General features: G+C 43.6%; 1 protein-coding gene across 1 annotated transcript in view; it reads left to right on the top strand.

The window, feature by feature from the left end:
- The first annotated feature begins 7,382 nt into the window (after nucleotides 1–7,382).
- The window catches only part of hyou1 (hypoxia up-regulated 1), a 37,922-nt gene continuing 27,477 nt past the window's right edge, over nucleotides 7,383–17,827 (top strand). The window contains exons 1-8 of the mRNA XM_043677721.2: nucleotides 7,383–7,447; nucleotides 10,243–10,328; nucleotides 12,422–12,515; nucleotides 12,602–12,680; nucleotides 13,070–13,224; nucleotides 13,578–13,654; nucleotides 14,794–14,975; nucleotides 16,856–16,971. Coding sequence (XP_043533656.2) covers nucleotides 10,256–10,328; nucleotides 12,422–12,515; nucleotides 12,602–12,680; nucleotides 13,070–13,224; nucleotides 13,578–13,654; nucleotides 14,794–14,975; nucleotides 16,856–16,971 — 776 coding nt within the window. The 5' untranslated portion in view covers nucleotides 7,383–7,447; nucleotides 10,243–10,255. The remainder of the gene's footprint in view (nucleotides 7,448–10,242; nucleotides 10,329–12,421; nucleotides 12,516–12,601; nucleotides 12,681–13,069; nucleotides 13,225–13,577; nucleotides 13,655–14,793; nucleotides 14,976–16,855; nucleotides 16,972–17,827) is intronic.

Here is a 17,827-nt window from a genome sequence, read left to right as displayed (position 1 = left end):
AATTAACTATTAGCCAAATAGTGGAGGCTCTGCAAATGCAATGGAGAAATCCTGCATGTCAGTTCAAAAGGCAAGGCTAAAGTACTTGCAACCATCTGCATGCAGGACATACCAAATGGACAATCCATCTTGGCTTTCCTGATGTCCTCAGCATTACATCAGTCTTCAATCAGTTTGATTCATTCCACAAGCTATCAAAACTCTAAAGGTACTGGGTACTGAAGAAGTTCCAGCAGTAGTTCAAAGACTTGTTCCATACTTGTGCCCCCAACCAAGCTGTTGCAATACAGCTGCATTCCTGGCACTGCCTCACAGCGCCAGGGACCCAGGTTCGATTCACGCTTCGGGTGACTGTGTGGAGTTTGCACATTCTCCCTGTTTGCGTGGGTTTCCTCCAGGTACTTCAGCTTTCTCCCACAATCCAAAGACGTACAGGTCAGGTGAATTAGTCAGCGGTAAATATAGGGTACGGGAATGGGTCTGGGTGGGTTACTCTTTGGAGGATTGGTGTGGACTTGTTGGGCTGAAGGCCTGTTTCCATACTATAGTGCATCTAATCTAATGCACTGTGGGAAATTGCCCAGTTATGTCCTGTGTATGGGAAAGCAGTTACTGCTTTATCAGTTCGGTTTCTGTCATCAACAGAGCTACCAAGTGGTACCTGCAAAGGAATAATCTGTTTACTCACCCAGAGTTTGTTTTGCCTGAGCTCTTAGTCAAAAGAGCTAAATTCCAGAGGTGTGAGTGACTGCTGTTGATAGCAAGACAGCATGTGATTGAACACAGGAACAGTGGGGTAAAAACAATAACTGCAGATGCTGGAAACCAGATTCTGGATCAGTGAGGCTGGAAGAGCATAGCAATTCAGGCAGCATCCAACGAGCAGCGAAATCTACGTTTCGGGCAAAAGCCCTTCATCAGGAATAAAGGCAGAGAGCCTGAAGTGTGGAGAGATAAGCTAGGGGAGGGTGGGGGTGGGGAGAGAGTAGCATAGAGTACAATGGGTGAGTGGGGGAGGAGATGAAGGTGATAGGTCAGGGAGGAGAGGGTGGAGTGGATAGGTGGAAAAGGAGCTAGGCAGGTCGGACAAGTCCGGACAAGTCATGGGGACAGTGCTGAGCTGGAAGTTTGAAACGAGGATGAGGTGGGGGAAGGGGAAATGAGGAAGCTGTTGAAGTCCACATTGATGCCCTGGGGTTGAAGTGTTCCGAGGCGGAAGATCTTCTTCCAGGCGTCTGGTGGTGAGGGAGCAGTGGTGAAGGAGGCCCAGGACTTCCATGTCCTCGGCAGAGTGGGAGGGGGAGTTGAAATGTTGGGCCACAGGGCGGTTTGGTTGATTGGTGCGGGTGTCTCGGAGATGTTCCCTAAAGCGCTCTGCTAGGAGGCGCCCAGTCTCCCCAGTGTAGAGGAGACCGCATCGGGAGCAACGGATACAGTGGTAGGCCATTCTGTCCCTCAAGGTAAAAACAAGGACTGCAGATGCTGGAAACCAGATTCTAGATTAGAGTGATGCTGGAAAAGCACAGCAGTTCGGGCAGCATCAGAGGAGCAGGAAAATCGAAGTTTCGGGCAAAAGCCCTTCATCAGGAATCTATTTTGGGCTTTTGCCCAAAACATTGATTTTCCTGCTCCTTAGATGTTGCCTAAACTGCTGTGCTTTTCCAGCACCACTCTAATCTAGAACCCATTCAGTCCCTTAAGTTTGTTTCTTTAGTGAGATTCAAGAGCTCTGATCATTGAGTTTGTGGCCAATTACTTTATAGGCAGGCAATGATTTATTACAATTTTGAGTTTGAGAAGCAGTGGTTTTAGATATGACGTGTTAACTGGAAAGAAAGGAAAAATAATGACCTGTAACAGATAGGAATGCTTTAATGATCCTGGAGCTATTCTGTAGTAATGCTGTGTCCTTTCGTAGTCCACCTCCTTTTGAAGATAAGTTTGCCATTCTTTTAAGAACAATGCTGCTCCTTTTCACTGAGGGAGTGGGCAGGAAATTGGACAGCAGTGTTGAATCAGCTGTGATCTTATTGAATGGCAGACGATTCCTGATTCTTTATGATCCAGTGCACTGCATTGATGGGGGAATGAGAGTCAAAACCTTGCTTCATTACTCCTTTTTTGTTAAGGAGGGATATATTGGAAGGGGTTCTCAAATGAGATTTTGTGGATAGAACTTAAGAATGTAAACGGGCAGTTACTTTACTGAGAGTGTGTAGATTAGATTACTTTACAGTGTGGAAACAGGCCCTTCGGCCCAACAAGTCCACACCGCCCCGCCAAAGCGCAAACCACCCATACCCCTACGTTTACCCCTTACCTAACACTATGGACAATTTAGCATGGCCAATTCACCTGACGTGCACATCTTTGGACTGTGGGAGGAAACTGGAGCACCCGGAGGAAACCCACGCAGACACGGAGAATGTGCAAACTCCACACAGTCAGTCGCCTGAGGCAGGAATTGAACCTGGGTCTCTGGCGCTGTGAGGCAGCAGTGCTAACCACTGTGCCACCGTGCCGTGTAATAGGCCCTCAAGTGATAATCAGGTAATTTAAACCAGGAGATATCAACTTTCCCAACATAAATTAGAATATTCAGTGTTCGGGGTTTTCATGTGGGTGAATTTCTTGAAATATATCCATGGGAAGCTTTTGTGTCAATACGTAGCATTCCTAACAGGGATGGTGTAATGCTGGATCTGGTCTGGGGCAAGAAGCCGGGCAAGTGTTTGATGTGGCAGTGGGGTACAATAGTGACCAGAGCACAGTTTGGTTCCTTCTAGACAAGGGAAAAGAGGGCATGCAAAAGACCACCTTGGATTGGGGAAGGCAGATTTTATTAAAACAAAGTAAGATCTGGACACAGGCTGGGAGCAGCTCCTTGTGACTAAGTCTACACCTGAGCAATTGGCATTCAAAAAGAAGCCAGAGAAAGTGCCCTTTGAAGGGAAATGTAGCAGCAATAAATTCTGAGAACCCTGGATGTCCAGGACAATTCAAGACTGGATAAAGAAGAGCAGGGCTTTTAGCAATTTCAAAGCAGGCAATTCAGCTCTGGTCCTTGAGGAACTGCAGCAGTGAACATAAAGCATTCAGAGCAAAAAGGGGGCAAGAGAAAGGACTTGCAAACAGGATTAGGGAGAGTCTGAAGATATCTTCATAAATTAAAGAGGGAAAGAATAATGCCCATTAGCAACCAAGAGGGAACTTGTATGTAAAGCCGCAGGATAATGGAAGGGTTTGAATGATTATTTCTCAGTCTTCACGCTGGAAAAGGGGAATGTAGGTACAGAATTCAGGAAAGGGACTGTGAGGAACTTACACAGTTTTGAGATAGGAAATCGGGAGGAATTGGGGGCTCTCTTGGGCTTAAAAGCAGACAAATCCCCTGGCCTGGATGAATTGCATCCGAGGCTGCTTTGGGAGGCAAGGCAGGAATTTGTGACAGACATTTTTAATTACTCTCTGGCCACAAGGGAAGTGCCAGAAGATGGCTAATGTAGTTCACCATTTTGAAAGATGGTGGAGATGAACCAGGAGATTATGGACTGTTAAGTCTCATTGTCAGTGGTAGGGAAACTATTGGAGAAAATTGTGAAGGAGTGAATTAACCACTTAGAAAGAGATTGGTTAATTAGGGACAGTCAGCATAGCTTTGTCAAAGGAAGGTCATGTCGAACATGTTTAGAGTCTCTGCATGGAAACAGACCCTTTGGGAACATGGTCAGTGTGGACTGGTTGGACCAAACTAAACCAGTCCCCCTTGCCTGCGCTTACCCATATCCCTCCAAACCTCTCCTCCTTATTAATATATCCAAATGTCTTTCAAACATTGTAACTGTACCTGCATCCACCACTTTCTCTGGCAGTTCATTCCACACATGAGGGACAATTTTTTTTTTTTAAAAGTGTAGGTCATGTCCTTTTTGCATCTTTCTCCTCACCTTAAAGTTATGGCTGCTAGTTTTGACCCCAGCCCCCCAATTAGGGTAAAGACCTTTACTATTTACTTTATCTATACTCCTCATAATTTTATAAACTTCAATAAGATCATTCCTCAACGTCCTACACTTCAGTGAAAGACATCCCTTCTTTTGAGTTTATTTTTATATCTCGAACCCCATTTGAGAGAATATTTTGAAAATGTGATCTAGTGTATGGATGAGGGAAGTTCAGTTGATTGTAGTTTTTATGGATTTTAGCAAAGCTTTTGATAATGTTGTACATGGGAGACTGATTGAGAAGGTTAAAGCACATGGCTTTCAGAGAAACTTCATGAGATGGATCAGAAACTGGCTTTGTAATAGTGGCCAGTTTCCAGTGGTGTTCCACAAGGTATGCTTTCCTTTATTGGTCAGAGTATTGAGTACAAGAATTGGGAGGTCATGTTGCGGCTGTACAGGACATTGGTTAGGCTCCTGTTGGAATATTGTGTGCAATTTTGGTCTCCTTATCGGAAAGATGTTGTGAAACTTGAAAGGGTTCAGAAAAGATTTACAAGGGTGTTGCCAGGGTTGGAGGATCTGAGTTACAGGGAGAGACTGAACAGGCTGGGGCTGTCTTCCCTGGAGTGTCAGAGGCCGAGGGGTGACCTTTATAGAGGTTTACAAAATTGAGGGGCATGGATAGCATAAATAGACAAAGTCTTTTCCTTGGGGTCGGGGAGTCCAGAACTAGAGGACATAGGTTTAGGGTGAGAGGGGAAAGATATAAAAGAGACCTAAGGGCCAACCTTTTCTCACAGAGGGTGGTACGTGTATGGAATGAGCTGTCAGAGGAAGTAGTGGAGGCTGGTACAATTACAACATTGAAGAGGCATTTGGATGGGTATATGAATAGGAAGGGTTTGGAGGGATATGGGCTGGGTGCTGGCAGGTGGGATTGGGTTGGGATATCTGGTCAGCATAGACAGGTTGGACCGAAGGGACTGTTTCCATGCTGTACATCTATGACCAGTACTGGGACCCTTATTGTTTGTTATATACATAAATTATATTGATGGAAATGTCAGGGGAATGCTAATCAAATTTGCAGATATCACTGAGATTGGTAGGGTGGTTAATAGTGAAATTGGTTTTAAGTTACAGGAAAATATAGATGGGTTGGTCAGATGGGAAGACCAGTGGCAGATGGTAATTAACCCTGATAAGTGTAAGGTGATGCACTTTGGAAGAAGAAACTGTTGGAATATTGTGTGCAATTCTGGTCTCCTTCCTATTGAAAAGATGTTATGAAACTTGAAAGGGTTCGGAAAAGAGTTACAAGGATGTTGCCAGGGTTGGAGGATTTGAGCTATAGGGAGAGGCTGAACAGGCTGGGGCTGTTTTCCCTGGAGTGTCGGAGGCCGAGGGGTGACCTGATTAGAGGTTTATAAAATCATGAGGGGCATGCATAGAATAAATAAAGTCTAGTTCTGGACTCCCCCACCCCAGGGAAAAGAGGGCATAGGTTTGGGGTGAGACGGGAAAGATATAAAAGAGACCTAAGGGCCAACCTTTTCACATAGAGGGTGGTATGTGTATGGAATGAGGTGTCAGAGGAAGTGGTGGAGGCTGGTACAACTGCAACATTTAAAAAGCATCTGGATGGGTATATGAGTAGGAAGGGTTTAGAGGGATATTGGCTGGGTGCTGGCAGGTGGGACTAGATTGGGTTAGGATATCTGGTTGGCATGAATGGGTTGGATTGAAGGGTCTGTTTCTGTGCTGTATATCTCTATGAATCTGTGAGGCTATGTTCTTAAAAAAAAAAATTAGCGTAGAAAGATGCTTATTGATTGGTGCTGACATGATGGGCTGAAGGGCATTTTTAGAGTAGATGAGACTAGATTTCCTACAGTTTGGAAACAAGACATACGGCCTAAAAAGTCCATGCTGACCGTCCGAAGAGTAACTCACCCAGATCCATTCCCCTACCCTATGTTTACTCCTGAGTAATACACCTAACGCTATGGGCAATTTAGCATAGCCAATTCACCTGACCTGCACATCTTTGGACTGTGGGAGGAATGGGAGCACCTGGATAGAAACCTGGGTTTCCTGCTGCAGGGAGAACATGCAAACTCCACGCACACAGTCACCCGAGGCCGGAATCAAACCCACTGTGCTGCCCATTTTGTATGTTGTAAAAACACTGACACACCTTTGCCAAATAGGTGGTAAAAACAATGACTGCAGATGCTGGAAACCAGATTCTGGATCAGTGGTGCTGGAAGAGCACAGCAATTCAGGCAGCATCCGAGGACAGGCAAAATCGACGTTTCGGGCAAACGCCCTTCATCAGGAATAAAAAATAAATATTCCTGACGAAGGGCTTTTGCCCGAAACATCGATTTTTGCCTGTCCTCGGATACTGCCTGAATTGCTGTGCTCTTCCAGCACCACTGATCCAGAATCCACACCTTTGCCAAATGCTGACCACCTCCAATCCAAAGGAATAAAATAGTCACCTGTTGACATTCAACAGTTGCACTTTTCCTCATTATCAACACCTTTAGAGCTACCATTGATGAGAATCAATATTAGATGGCAGCAATTCTCTTCCTATTTCTGAAATAGCCATCTACCACCCATAAGGCAGACAGCAGGAGTGTGATTAAATATTTCTCACTTGCATAAGTACAGCTCCTATGACACTCAAGAAGCTTTCCATCTCCTGCCTGCATGATTGCCCCTTTTCACTACTTTCATCGCTGGCACAAATTTAGTCCCTTCTAAACCTGGTCCCACCTAAAAGAACAGGGCAATAGGTTCGTGGGATCACTGCAAATTCTGTAAAACCCACGCCATCCGATTAAGAAATATATTATCCCTTACAGCATTAAGGTGTCCCTTCATCCTGAGGACTGAAGCCATTCAAGAAGATAGCTCTTCACCGCCAACAATTCAAGGGGAACTAGGAATGGGGAATAAATGCTGGACCAGCTGGTCTCTCTCACATCCCACAGACAAATGTGGATAAGTAGTTGTGATCTAGAATATTCTGTATGAAAGAGTGGTGAAGAGAGATTCAATAGTAGTTTTCAGAAAGGAATGTATAGGTCTTTGGAGGGGTGGCACTAAAGAGTGAAATAGGCAGGGTAGGTTTGATGGGCCGAATGGCCTTTGTGCCTGGGAATCGCTGATGCTCTGCAGCTCATTGTGGGATTGACACCAGTGGGCAGTCCTCCTGACACTAGGGGGCAGTCCTCCTCACACCGGGGCTGACGACCTGAGGTTCCTCTTGCAGCCTCACCGGTATCATTGGCGTTCCCGACGTGGACCAATAGACGAGCCAGATCCCACCATCCGCCCGCCCCCCCCTCGGGGTGGGCCAATCGGCGAGAGAGGCGCCGGTGGATCGGTGGTGACGTGGACCAATCGGTGGTCGCCGCGTTCTTGAGGGGCTTGATCCCGGAGCCGGTGAGGGAGCGCGAGGGAGAGACGGACAGAGACAGAGAGACCGGGTAAGGGGGACCGGGGACCGGGGAGAGAGAAGGGGGGCCTGGCACCGCGGGCCGGGGTCAGACGGGGGCCGGGTGGACACGGTGGGGGGAGAGGCGGACAGTCCGGAGCCGGCGGGCCGGCCGGCGAGTGTAGGCAGAGCCCCGGGAAGGGGCCAGGCCTCCCGGAGGTTATTCGGGGCCTGCTCTGTAATGGGTGTCCCTGCCCGAGGCCAGGCTCTGTGCCTCCCCGGTGGGGGGGTGGGTCGAGCCCCCTGAGCCTGTCTCCCCGTTCATTATGATCGGGGCTGATCTCCACCCCCAGCTCACCAGGTTCCCCGAGATCCCAAACAACCCCCTGACTCCTGACAAAACAATAATGGCTGAGCACCCAGGGGTTCAGGGTGGAGATTCCAAAGATTGGTAATTCTCCGCCAAAGATTGAGCCCGTCACCCCAACTCCACACTATCCAGTCCTCGCACAATTTCTGTTTCAATCAGATCATCTCTTAATCTTATAAACTCTTGGGAGCATGAGCTCAATCTTCTCGTCCTTTTTATAAATGTAAGATATCTCCGTATTCCCGTGAATTTTCACTGCACTCCTAAAGTCAAATAATCATCTTTTAGATAATATGCCCGAAACTGCAGAATATGGTCAAAACTATGTTCAGTTGCAGCAAGACTTTGTACTGTTTATGAAATGGATAAAGTGCCTGCCCTAAATTTATCTATTTAACTTTGCAGTTTCTTTGAATCCTCCTTGCAGCTTTCATATCAGTGAACTTGAATGTACTCCATTCAGTTCACTTATCTAAGTCATTGATGTAGATAGTAAAAAGCTGAGGTACAAGCTAGTCCATATTTCTAGGCAAGCTTCCCTGCTCTTCAATACGATACTGGACAATCTTTTGCATTGACACGAAAGACAGACCTTCTGACAGTGAACCACTCACTCGACACTGAGCCTCTGACAGTGCAGCGGTCCCTTGATGCTGACCCTCCAACAGTGCAGCGCTCCTTTAGTACTGACCTAAATACATACATGAGTTTCTAAAGTGAATTTGAACTCTAGACTCTCCAACTGCAAACAACCAACCACTGAATCACAGCTGATGACATCTGTTGTGTCCTCTCCTTATCTGGTGGCTTGTTTAATTTACCTTTATAATGTCATAAATAGTGGCAAGTTGTTTCTGACTATTTCATCATTTACCTGCACCGGTTTCTCCCACAGTCCAAAGATCTGCAGGTCAGGTGAATTGGCCATGCTAAATTGCCCATAGTACTAGGCGCATTAGTCAGAGGGAAATGGGTCTGGGTGGGTTACTCTTTGGAGGGTCACTGTGGACTTGATGGGTTGAAGGGCCTGTTTCCACACTGTAGGGAATCTAATCTAAAATCTAATCTACTTTGCAAGTTATTCTTGTTCAAGAAAAGTAGCAGTGGTGCTATTACTGGAAATTGGAAGCACGTTCATTGCTTTATTATAAATCAACCTGTTGGTCTGTGGTCTTTACACTATTATAACCAGCAATGGGAGGTAATTAGTGACATAAGAGTCCAATGCTTTGAGATGATGTTTGGAATGAAGTAGTTTCTTGAACTCCAGAAACTGATTCTCAGTTCTGCTGCTGAGTGATTTTACAGTGTTTAGTTTGATGGCACACATCAGAAGTCTTTGTATTCTGTGAATCAACCTTAATAGATTTAGTTATACCATTGTAAGTTAATTACATTCCTAATTTTGGGAGGAGAGGTTATCACCAAAACGCACTGTGGGGAAAATCTGCAAAGTTCATATGCAGGTTATTTTTTTCAGGGTGGATGAACTTTTAAGTTGAGTTGATATGTTGCCGTATAAAGTGAGTGATGGATAATGTTTGACTGAGTCAGTAACTAGTTGGTTAAATCGCTATTTTATTAGAGAACAGATCATCTCGGTTTCACATGATGGCAGTCAGCTGCGCTGGACTTAGTTTTTCCACTGTGACACCTAAGTGTCTTGGACCATTTTGCTTCAGATGTATGTTCACTTGTTGCTAAAGTAAGTCCCTAAATGCCTCAGTATAATTGCTTGTATTCTAGGAGAGGTGAAGGAAAAAGTAAACAGACAGTTTCCTAGGAAGGATGTGACTGTGTGCATAAGAGATTGCAAATGGATAACTTGGCAGCTGGCAATTGCAAGTTAAGTGTCATTGAAGATGGAACAGAAGAAAATAGATTTGGTGTTTATGTGTTCATGACTGGGGACATGGTCGTCAGTTCTGGCTGATTTTAAGTGTTTGATTTGCCAGCACACATCAGAGGTAATTGTGCAGTGTATGTAAATGTATGTCAAGTTAGATTTGCCTTGTCCTGTGACTCCCATGGCAATGTTGGTACTTATACCCAAAGCACATTGAGTAAATACAAAAGGTTTCCAGGTTATGAGCGAGTTCCATTTTTTCCACTGTTGGCAAGCCAAATTTGTGTGTACATTGGAACAGATTTGGGCTAATTAATCCTCCCGTTTGCTGGGATGAAACATTGTATATAACTCCGGATTTTTAAGAATAATTTTTTAACAATGAGAAGCTGGAGGTTGGTTCGGAGGTACTGGACATTTGTAAGTCAGGCATTTGTAACTTGGGGACTTTCTGTATATTGTATCATCCCATTGGATCTCAGTTTATTGTTTGGGATCATAACTGCCCAACTCCTTTGTATTATTTGTTTTTCTCAAATGTAATGTGATATGGCTACAGGAGCTGCTGTACTGAGAGAAACTTGGAGATTGTGTGACAACCTGACTCTTACCTTTTTTTTCTCCTCACTAGGTGAACCTTTACAATGGGTAGCAAGATGGAACTGTCAGTTTGGATGATGTTATGTTTCACCCTCGCACACGTGGTCTTACACACTGGTATGTTTGACTTGGATTTAACAAAGATGTTGCTACAAGATTTGATCTGTAATTTTCTGTGAATAATTTGAACTCTTGATCAAAGCAGTCACCTGAGGGCTATGAGTTTAGGAGCCTGATTGCAGACATGTGCTTTACTGTGAAGTACTGTTGGTTGTATCTTCTTTCTGATTTGTATATTGTAATGTGATCATCTTCATGTAAATCTATGCTGGAATACATGGCAGAACTGGTTGTATTTTAAACATTCCAGTTTGGTAAGGTGCATTTGGAACATGGCTTTGTTGGTGGTGTAAGCTCCTGATTGGCTGTTGTAATTGATAGTTTTACTGTGGTATGCTGACATGCTTGAATCTCATTTGTTAATTAGGAGATGGGTGGGTAAGGGGAGGATGCAGAAAGTCTCATCTATTTAGAATAGTTGGCATCAATATTGTCTATTTAACCCAACCAGTCCATGCAGATAGTAATGCTACTCGAACACTATTTCCTTGTCCCTCATATACTTATTTGCTCTTCACTGTTAGTCTCAGCTATTCCCTGTAATAGTGAGTGCTGCTTTCTCACCACTTGGTAAAGATGTTTCTTCTGATTTCCATATGGGTGTACTAATAACTAATTTATGGTTTCTTTGCCACAAACCAAGACACTATCGATGCCTTTGATATATTAAAGTGCTGACACTTTAATTAGGTCATCTCTCTGCCTTCTCGTCTTACATGTGAAAAGAGACCCAGTCTTTTTTTTTTGTTCCTGATTAGTGTAGCCAGTGTTGTTTGCAGTCTGCCCTCTGCTCATATCCTTTTTTATAATCTAGCAACCAGAATTGTACAAATACCAAATGTGGTCTGATCAAAGTTCAATTTAAGTTCTGGTAGTTTTAGCTGCAAACGCCTCAAACAAATTTAACATTCCACTAGTGTCAGGCTGGTATTGCATTTTTTTATGTACAAAATAATTGTTATTTGTAATATGTCTTGATGCACAGCAGGTTATCAATAAAAATAAATACTGTTTACTCAGTGGTAGAGACAGTGATTCACCTACATGCATTGAGTGTAGTTGGAAGAGAAATAGCGCTTTGAGCAGTGAGCGGTTTCCATTGGAAGATATTAGAACGAGCTGAGCCTGAGAGTTTAATCTTGTTGCTGTGTAGATTCTGATGGAGTGATGTGTGAACCAGTGTTTAGAGTTTACACTGCAATGGAGAGGGATTTCACACTCAAAGCTTCTGGCTGTCAATTGGACCAAAGCTCTGATGAGTTGAAGTATTGCTTTCCCCTAAGGCTTATCCTGGACAGTGACCCTTAAGGAAAATGATTCTACAAATGCTGGTCCAGAAATCTAATAGAATGTCTGTTTAATGAGTGTTGGTAGACCATCCTTACCTGCGGAGTTCCTGGGTGATGAGCAGGAAGATATATTTTTTTAATGCTAAGTTCTCTCTGCCCCCAAACTTTGCTCAAACCTTCACCTGCCTGTTATTTTTTTCAAATGTATTCTTCCAGAGATGTAGGCCCTAGAATGGCCAGCATTTGTTGCCCATCCCTATGTCCCCATGACCGACTGGCTTGCTAGGGCATTTCAGAAGAATTAAGTTAGTCACATTGCTGTGGGTCACATGTGGGGCACACCAGGTAGGGACAGTGCATTTCCTTCCCCAAAGAACAGATGGGTTTTTACAACAATCGTCACTTTTACTGGGATTTGCTTTCAATTTCACATTTTTAGAATTATACATTATTTGAAATTTTTTTCCACCAACTACCACAGTGGAGAATGAACAGGCTCCCAGAGCATTAGCCAGTGATTCTGGATTGCTAGTCCAGTAACATTTCCACCACACTGTTTTTTGTTGCTGACTCAGCAATTTGAAATACAGAATCCACTACAGTGTACTTGGAATCTTTAATCTTACTCAGTCATCTGATTTTCAGGGTGCTGGCCAGTTGATGGGGCATGACTTATTTTGCATCACTAGAAAGTTCAAAAGACCAAGCTGGCTCTCAACAACACACACACCCCTCTTCCTCTACCCTGCTCTCCTCCATTCAGTCTAGTAGCTTCTCTTTACATGTGCTGCTCTTATACAGATTCGGTAGCAGTGATGTCCGTGGATTTGGGCAGTGAATGGATGAAGATTGCCATTGTGAAGCCAGGAGTGCCCATGGAGATTGTCTTAAACAAGTACGTGCTCCTTAACTAGTTTACCAATGTGACCTTCCAATTCTGATTGTGTTTATGCTGAGCTGGGTGTGTTTTGGTTGTTGCAGAGAATCGAGGAGGAAAACTCCAGTTGCTGTTGCTTTAAAAGAAAATGAGCGACTCTTTGGGGACAGTGCAATAGCCATGGTGAGACTTCAGTTTCTCTGATAGGTCGGAGTCAGTTAACTGAGTGAGAGATCCACCTATATTTCCATTTAGGGAGTAAGGAGCAGATTTTGTTTTTTCTTTCTGCTGTTACATTGCAGGATGTGGCAGGGGTGCAGTTCCATTTCTGTTGGTAACTGTCTAGCACCTCCCCTTATTAATGAGTTCAGATCGTGTATTTATGTCTTAATGTTGCAGCTGTTTTATTTAATGTCTTTCATGTCCTGTGGATGTCCCAAAGCATTTCATGGTTACTGTGATGCAGACAGTCAACATTGAAAGATGTATTCAAACGCAGCAGCCTGATTAGAGCAGATTTTTTGGTATGAGTGCGTTGAATTCTGTAAGCTTCCTTTTGATGCATTTCACAGGCGGCAAAGAACCCCAAAGTCGTGGCTCGCTACTTGCAGGATCTACTTGGGAAGCGAATGGAAAACCCACAGGTGGAGCTGTACAGGAAGCGTTTCCCTGAACATCAGCTGGTGGCAGCTGATCAACGGGGGACAGTGATATTCAAATTTTCAGAGTGAGTACCTCAACAGTTAACAAGCCAGACAAATGATTTTGCTGTCGGTGTAATGACTTTGCTGAAAGAGACACTTCACATGATAAGTTAACCTACCGAGTGCCTTGTTTGTGTCTCAATCTTCAGCAGATTCTTTTTGACCTTTTTTAGGATTCAAGTCCGCAGCCAGCAATCTTTCCTTTGTGTTCTCAGGTTGACAGCTGTCACTGCTGTTTCTATTGATGCTGGTCAAGTTGCACTTGTTCAAAAGCTGTTGACAAAACCCTTCACTCTTTCTGTCTATACTTTGAACTGTGCACTATCAAGTCCTTACTGAATATTTAATAAACAGTTGTCTGTCTCTGTCTTTCCAGTGAATTGTATTATTCCCCTGAGGAGATCCTAGGGATGGTACTGAATTACTCAAGAACCTTGGCTCAGGACTTTGCAGGTCGGTCCAATTTCCATTAAAATTTATACATTTCCCTTCTGAAGGTTTGACCTGATGTCGTGTCATAATCCCACCAATTCCAGTGACTCTCCTGTTCTGTTTTGAAATATTGTGTGCAATTCTGGTCTCTCTCCTATATGAGGATGTTGTGAAACTTGAAAGGATGCAAAAAAGATTTACAAGGACGCTGCCAAGGTTGGAGGATTTGAATTTTAGAGAGGGGCTGAATAGACTGGGACTGTTTTCCCTGGAGAGTCGAAGTCTGAGGGGTAACGCCATAGAGGTTTATACAATCATGAGGGGCATGGATAGGATAAATAGACATGGTCTTTTCCCTGGAATGGGGGAGACCAGAACGAGAGAGCATAAGTTTAGGTTGAGAGGGGAAAGATTTAAAAGGGACCTAAGGGGCAATCTTTTCATGTTGAGGTTGGTACGTGTATGGAATGAGCTGCTAGAGGAAGTGGTGGAGGCTAGTACAGTTATAACATTTAAATGGCATCTGGATGGGCATATGAATAGGAAGGATGTAGAGGGATATATGACAAATGCTGGCAAATGAGACTAGATTGGGTTGGGATATCTGGTCAGCATGGATGAGTTGGACTGGACGGTCTGTTCCATGTTGTGTATCATTATGACTCTAAATGGTTCTTGCTTCTCACTGGAGATCATGCACAAGAGCAAGTTTCCTGCTTCTATAGTTTAACATGTACAGCATTCCAATGCCCAAGTTCCTTCCTAACACTGCAAATTGCCAGTTGTTTCTGACCGCTAATACTTTAAAGGCCTAAATAAAGTCTTGTTTTAAAGTTTTGTAATTGTTTTTATGTAGCCTGTTTCTATAAGTTCCAAACATTATTTTCTGCTGAAATCTGATCCACTTCTGAGGAGTAAACTTAATGACTTGGCAACCACCGACAAAGCTTCATCGATTTATCTTTAAACAATATTTGAATTCAATAAATGAAGTTAATTGTGTATTCTTGAATGATGTGTAAAATAATTTAAAATCATTTCTAAAACACTGGCACACAAAATGCTTGTAACTTGACATCTTTGGGTAGTAGTATGTTTTGATATGACTCCCTAGAGATTGTTTTTCACAGTTGTTGACCCGTTCTACCCTTGTCCTGCAGAGCAGCCTATTAAGGACCTCGTAATCACTGTGCCAGCATACTTCAATCAGGCAGAGAGGCGGGCGGTCATACATGCTGCTCAGATGGTGGGTCTGAAGGTCCTTCAACTCATCAATGATAACACAGCTGTGGCCTTGAACTATGGTGTGTTTCGGAGGAAGGACATTAACGCCACAGCCCAGGTAAGATGTTAGTCAAAACGCACTGGTTTCAAGGATCGCAAGTTGAAATACAAATTATATATTGGTCAGAGTATTGAGTACAGGAGTTGAGATGTTATGTTGCAGCTGTACAGGATATTGGTTAGGCCACTGTTGGAATATTGTGTGCAATTCTGGTCTCTTTCCTATCGGAAGGATATTGTGAAACTTGAAAGGGTTCAGAAAAGATTTACAAGGATGTTGCCAGGCTTGGAGGATTTGAGCTCTAGGGAGAGGCTGAATAGGCTGGGGCTGTCTTCCCTGGATCATCTGAGGCTGAGGGTGACCTTATAGTGGTTTACAAAATTGAGGGGCACGGATATGATAAATACATAAGGTCTTTTCCCTGGTGTGGAGGAGTCCAGAACTAGAGGGCATAGGTTTAGGGTGAGGGGTAAGATATAAAAGGGACCTAAGGGGCAAATGTTTCATGCAGAGGGTGGTGTGTGTATGGAATGAGCTACCAGAGGAAGTGGTGGAGGCTGGTACAATTGCAATATTTAAAAGGCATTTGAATGGATATATGATTAGGAAGGGTTCGGAGGAATATGGGCCAAATGCTGGCAGGTAGGACTAGATTGGGTTGGGATATCTGGTCGTTATGGACGGGTTGGGCTGAAGGGTCTGTTTCCATGCTGCACGTCTCTATGACTATATTTTAGGCTTTCTTGAGCAATTCTGAGAGCCGAAGATTTGGGAAATGTTGAGTCTAGTGCCTGTTTTTCAAATGGGAGGTTTGATACCTTTTGGGGGGGGTAGGTGTTTGCTTGTGATGCATTTGGAGATATCTGTAGGAATATAAATATAATAGTTATGAAACAGTTCAGAAAGGCCTTTTAGCAGTGGGGCATGTGAAGAGAATCATGCAGATTAACACAATGGTTAATAACATTTTGGCAGATCAGTCAAACCAGTGTGGGCTGTAACGCTAAAAATTTGTTGCAGGTTCTGGGAGGATGCAATCCAAGTCTGTTTAGTTTTTGCCAGGACTCCTGAAGTTCATTTAGTAATAAGTAGTCAGTTTCCAGATTGGAAAGGAGCTAGACTTAGTTCTAATTCATCGGAGCGTTTGAATGAATCTCGTGTAGGTAGAAGGCTTTCATTACCGAAGGCTTTCATTACCAAAGTCTCAGAATTTGACAAGCCTTAACAGCCAAGGAAAAACCACCTGAAACCAGTTTTAATCGGGAGATGTGGTTTATTATAAGGGAGAGCGTCTTAATGAATGGAATGGACCTGGCAAGGTTATTGGTAAAGGTGGAAAAATGATAATTTTTTAGCATGGGAAATCAGACTTTTCAGGTACACACTTCAAGGACTCCTTGGTATGGATCTCTGGTTTGGAGATTCTGAAGAAGTAGTAGAAAATAGTGAGGTGGCCAGGTACCCCTCATCCCCAGATGTTGCACAGCTGAGGATCAAATGGCCACAATTGCCAGTTTGCCTGATAATGAACAGTGCAGCTCTGACTATTAATGTGATACGTTTTGCCTTTGGTACCAAAAGATAACTGCTAAAAGTGTACTAAAATCAAATATTTACCAGAAAGTTCTAGTCAATGGAGAAATATGACTGATAAGTTGTTGAGGGAACGCTACTGGAAAGTGTAAAAGCTGTATGAGTGTACAGGATAAAGAGCAGAAAGTTAGGCCCATGGGTTGGGAACATGAAATATGAAAAAGGAAGTCAAGAAAACAGCGTAATCTCAAAACAGTGGACCCAAGATGTTAACTCTGCTTTCTCTCCACAACTGCCGCAATTGCTGCCAGAACTGCTGGGTTTTTGCAGTGATTTCTGTTTTTGTTTTGTAGTGTTATTTACACTGTGATCAGCTACTCACTTTTCCTCTATCTTTCTTTCAGAACGTGATGTTTTTTGACATGGGTTCAACCAGCACCACTGCCACTGTTGTAACTTATGTAACAACTAAAACAAAGGATTCGGGAACGCAGCCCCAGCTCCAGATTCGAGGGACCGGGTAAATTTCTAATCCTTAAATACTCTGCATTTAATACTCTTTCATTTTTTTGCTACTCCATCTCCGATGGCATTACAAACACTGCCAAGACTAAATACTGCCTTTAACATAGAAACATAGAAGTTAGAAGGAAGAGTAGGTCATTCAACCCCTTCAGCCTGCTACGGGGATCTGTGAATCTGAATGCTGCAGAGGTTTGCGGAGGCTAAGTCCTTGAGTGGTTTTTAAGACCGAGATGGATAAGTTCTTCATTAGCAAGAGGATCAAGGGTTACGGGGAGAAGACTGGCTATTAAGATTGAGACTGTCAGCCGTAGTTGAATGGTGGAGCACACTCAATGGGCTGAATGGCCTAATTCTGCTCCTTGACCTTATGGTTTAGGCATTAAGCTCATACTCTAATCCTGCCCTCCTCTGTATCCCTTTGATCCTTTTAGCCACAACAGCTATATCTACATATAGTTTGAAGAAATGCAATATTTTTGCCTCATCCTCTTTCTGTGGTAGTGAATTACATAGACTCAACTCTCTGGGTGAAGATATTTCTCCTCATCTTAGTCCTGAAAAGTTTATCTCTTCCCTTAAGCTATGATCCCTGGTTCTGGATTCCCACACCATCAGGAACATCTTTTTTGCATCTAACCTTATTATTCCCCTCATTCTTCTAAACTCCAGTGAGTACAGTCCGAACTGACTCAATCTCTTCCGATACATCAGTCCTGCCATCCCAGGAATCTATTTCATAAGTCTTTATTGAGAAGGGAAAGGGGATAGTTGTTAATTTGTTTTTCTAAATAAAGATCGCAGCTTTTGGAAGGCAAACCAGCACAAGTGGGAAAGTGTAGTCCTGATTACCA

Source organism: Chiloscyllium plagiosum, unplaced genomic scaffold (assembly GCF_037043375.1).
Source record: "Chiloscyllium plagiosum isolate Xiang-an unplaced genomic scaffold, Cpla_swu_hap1 HiC_scaffold_29, whole genome shotgun sequence".
Taxonomy (NCBI): Eukaryota; Metazoa; Chordata; class Chondrichthyes; order Orectolobiformes; family Hemiscylliidae; genus Chiloscyllium; species Chiloscyllium plagiosum.
The sequence above is the reverse complement of the archived record's forward strand: the minus strand, read 5'-3'. Positions and strand labels throughout refer to the sequence as shown.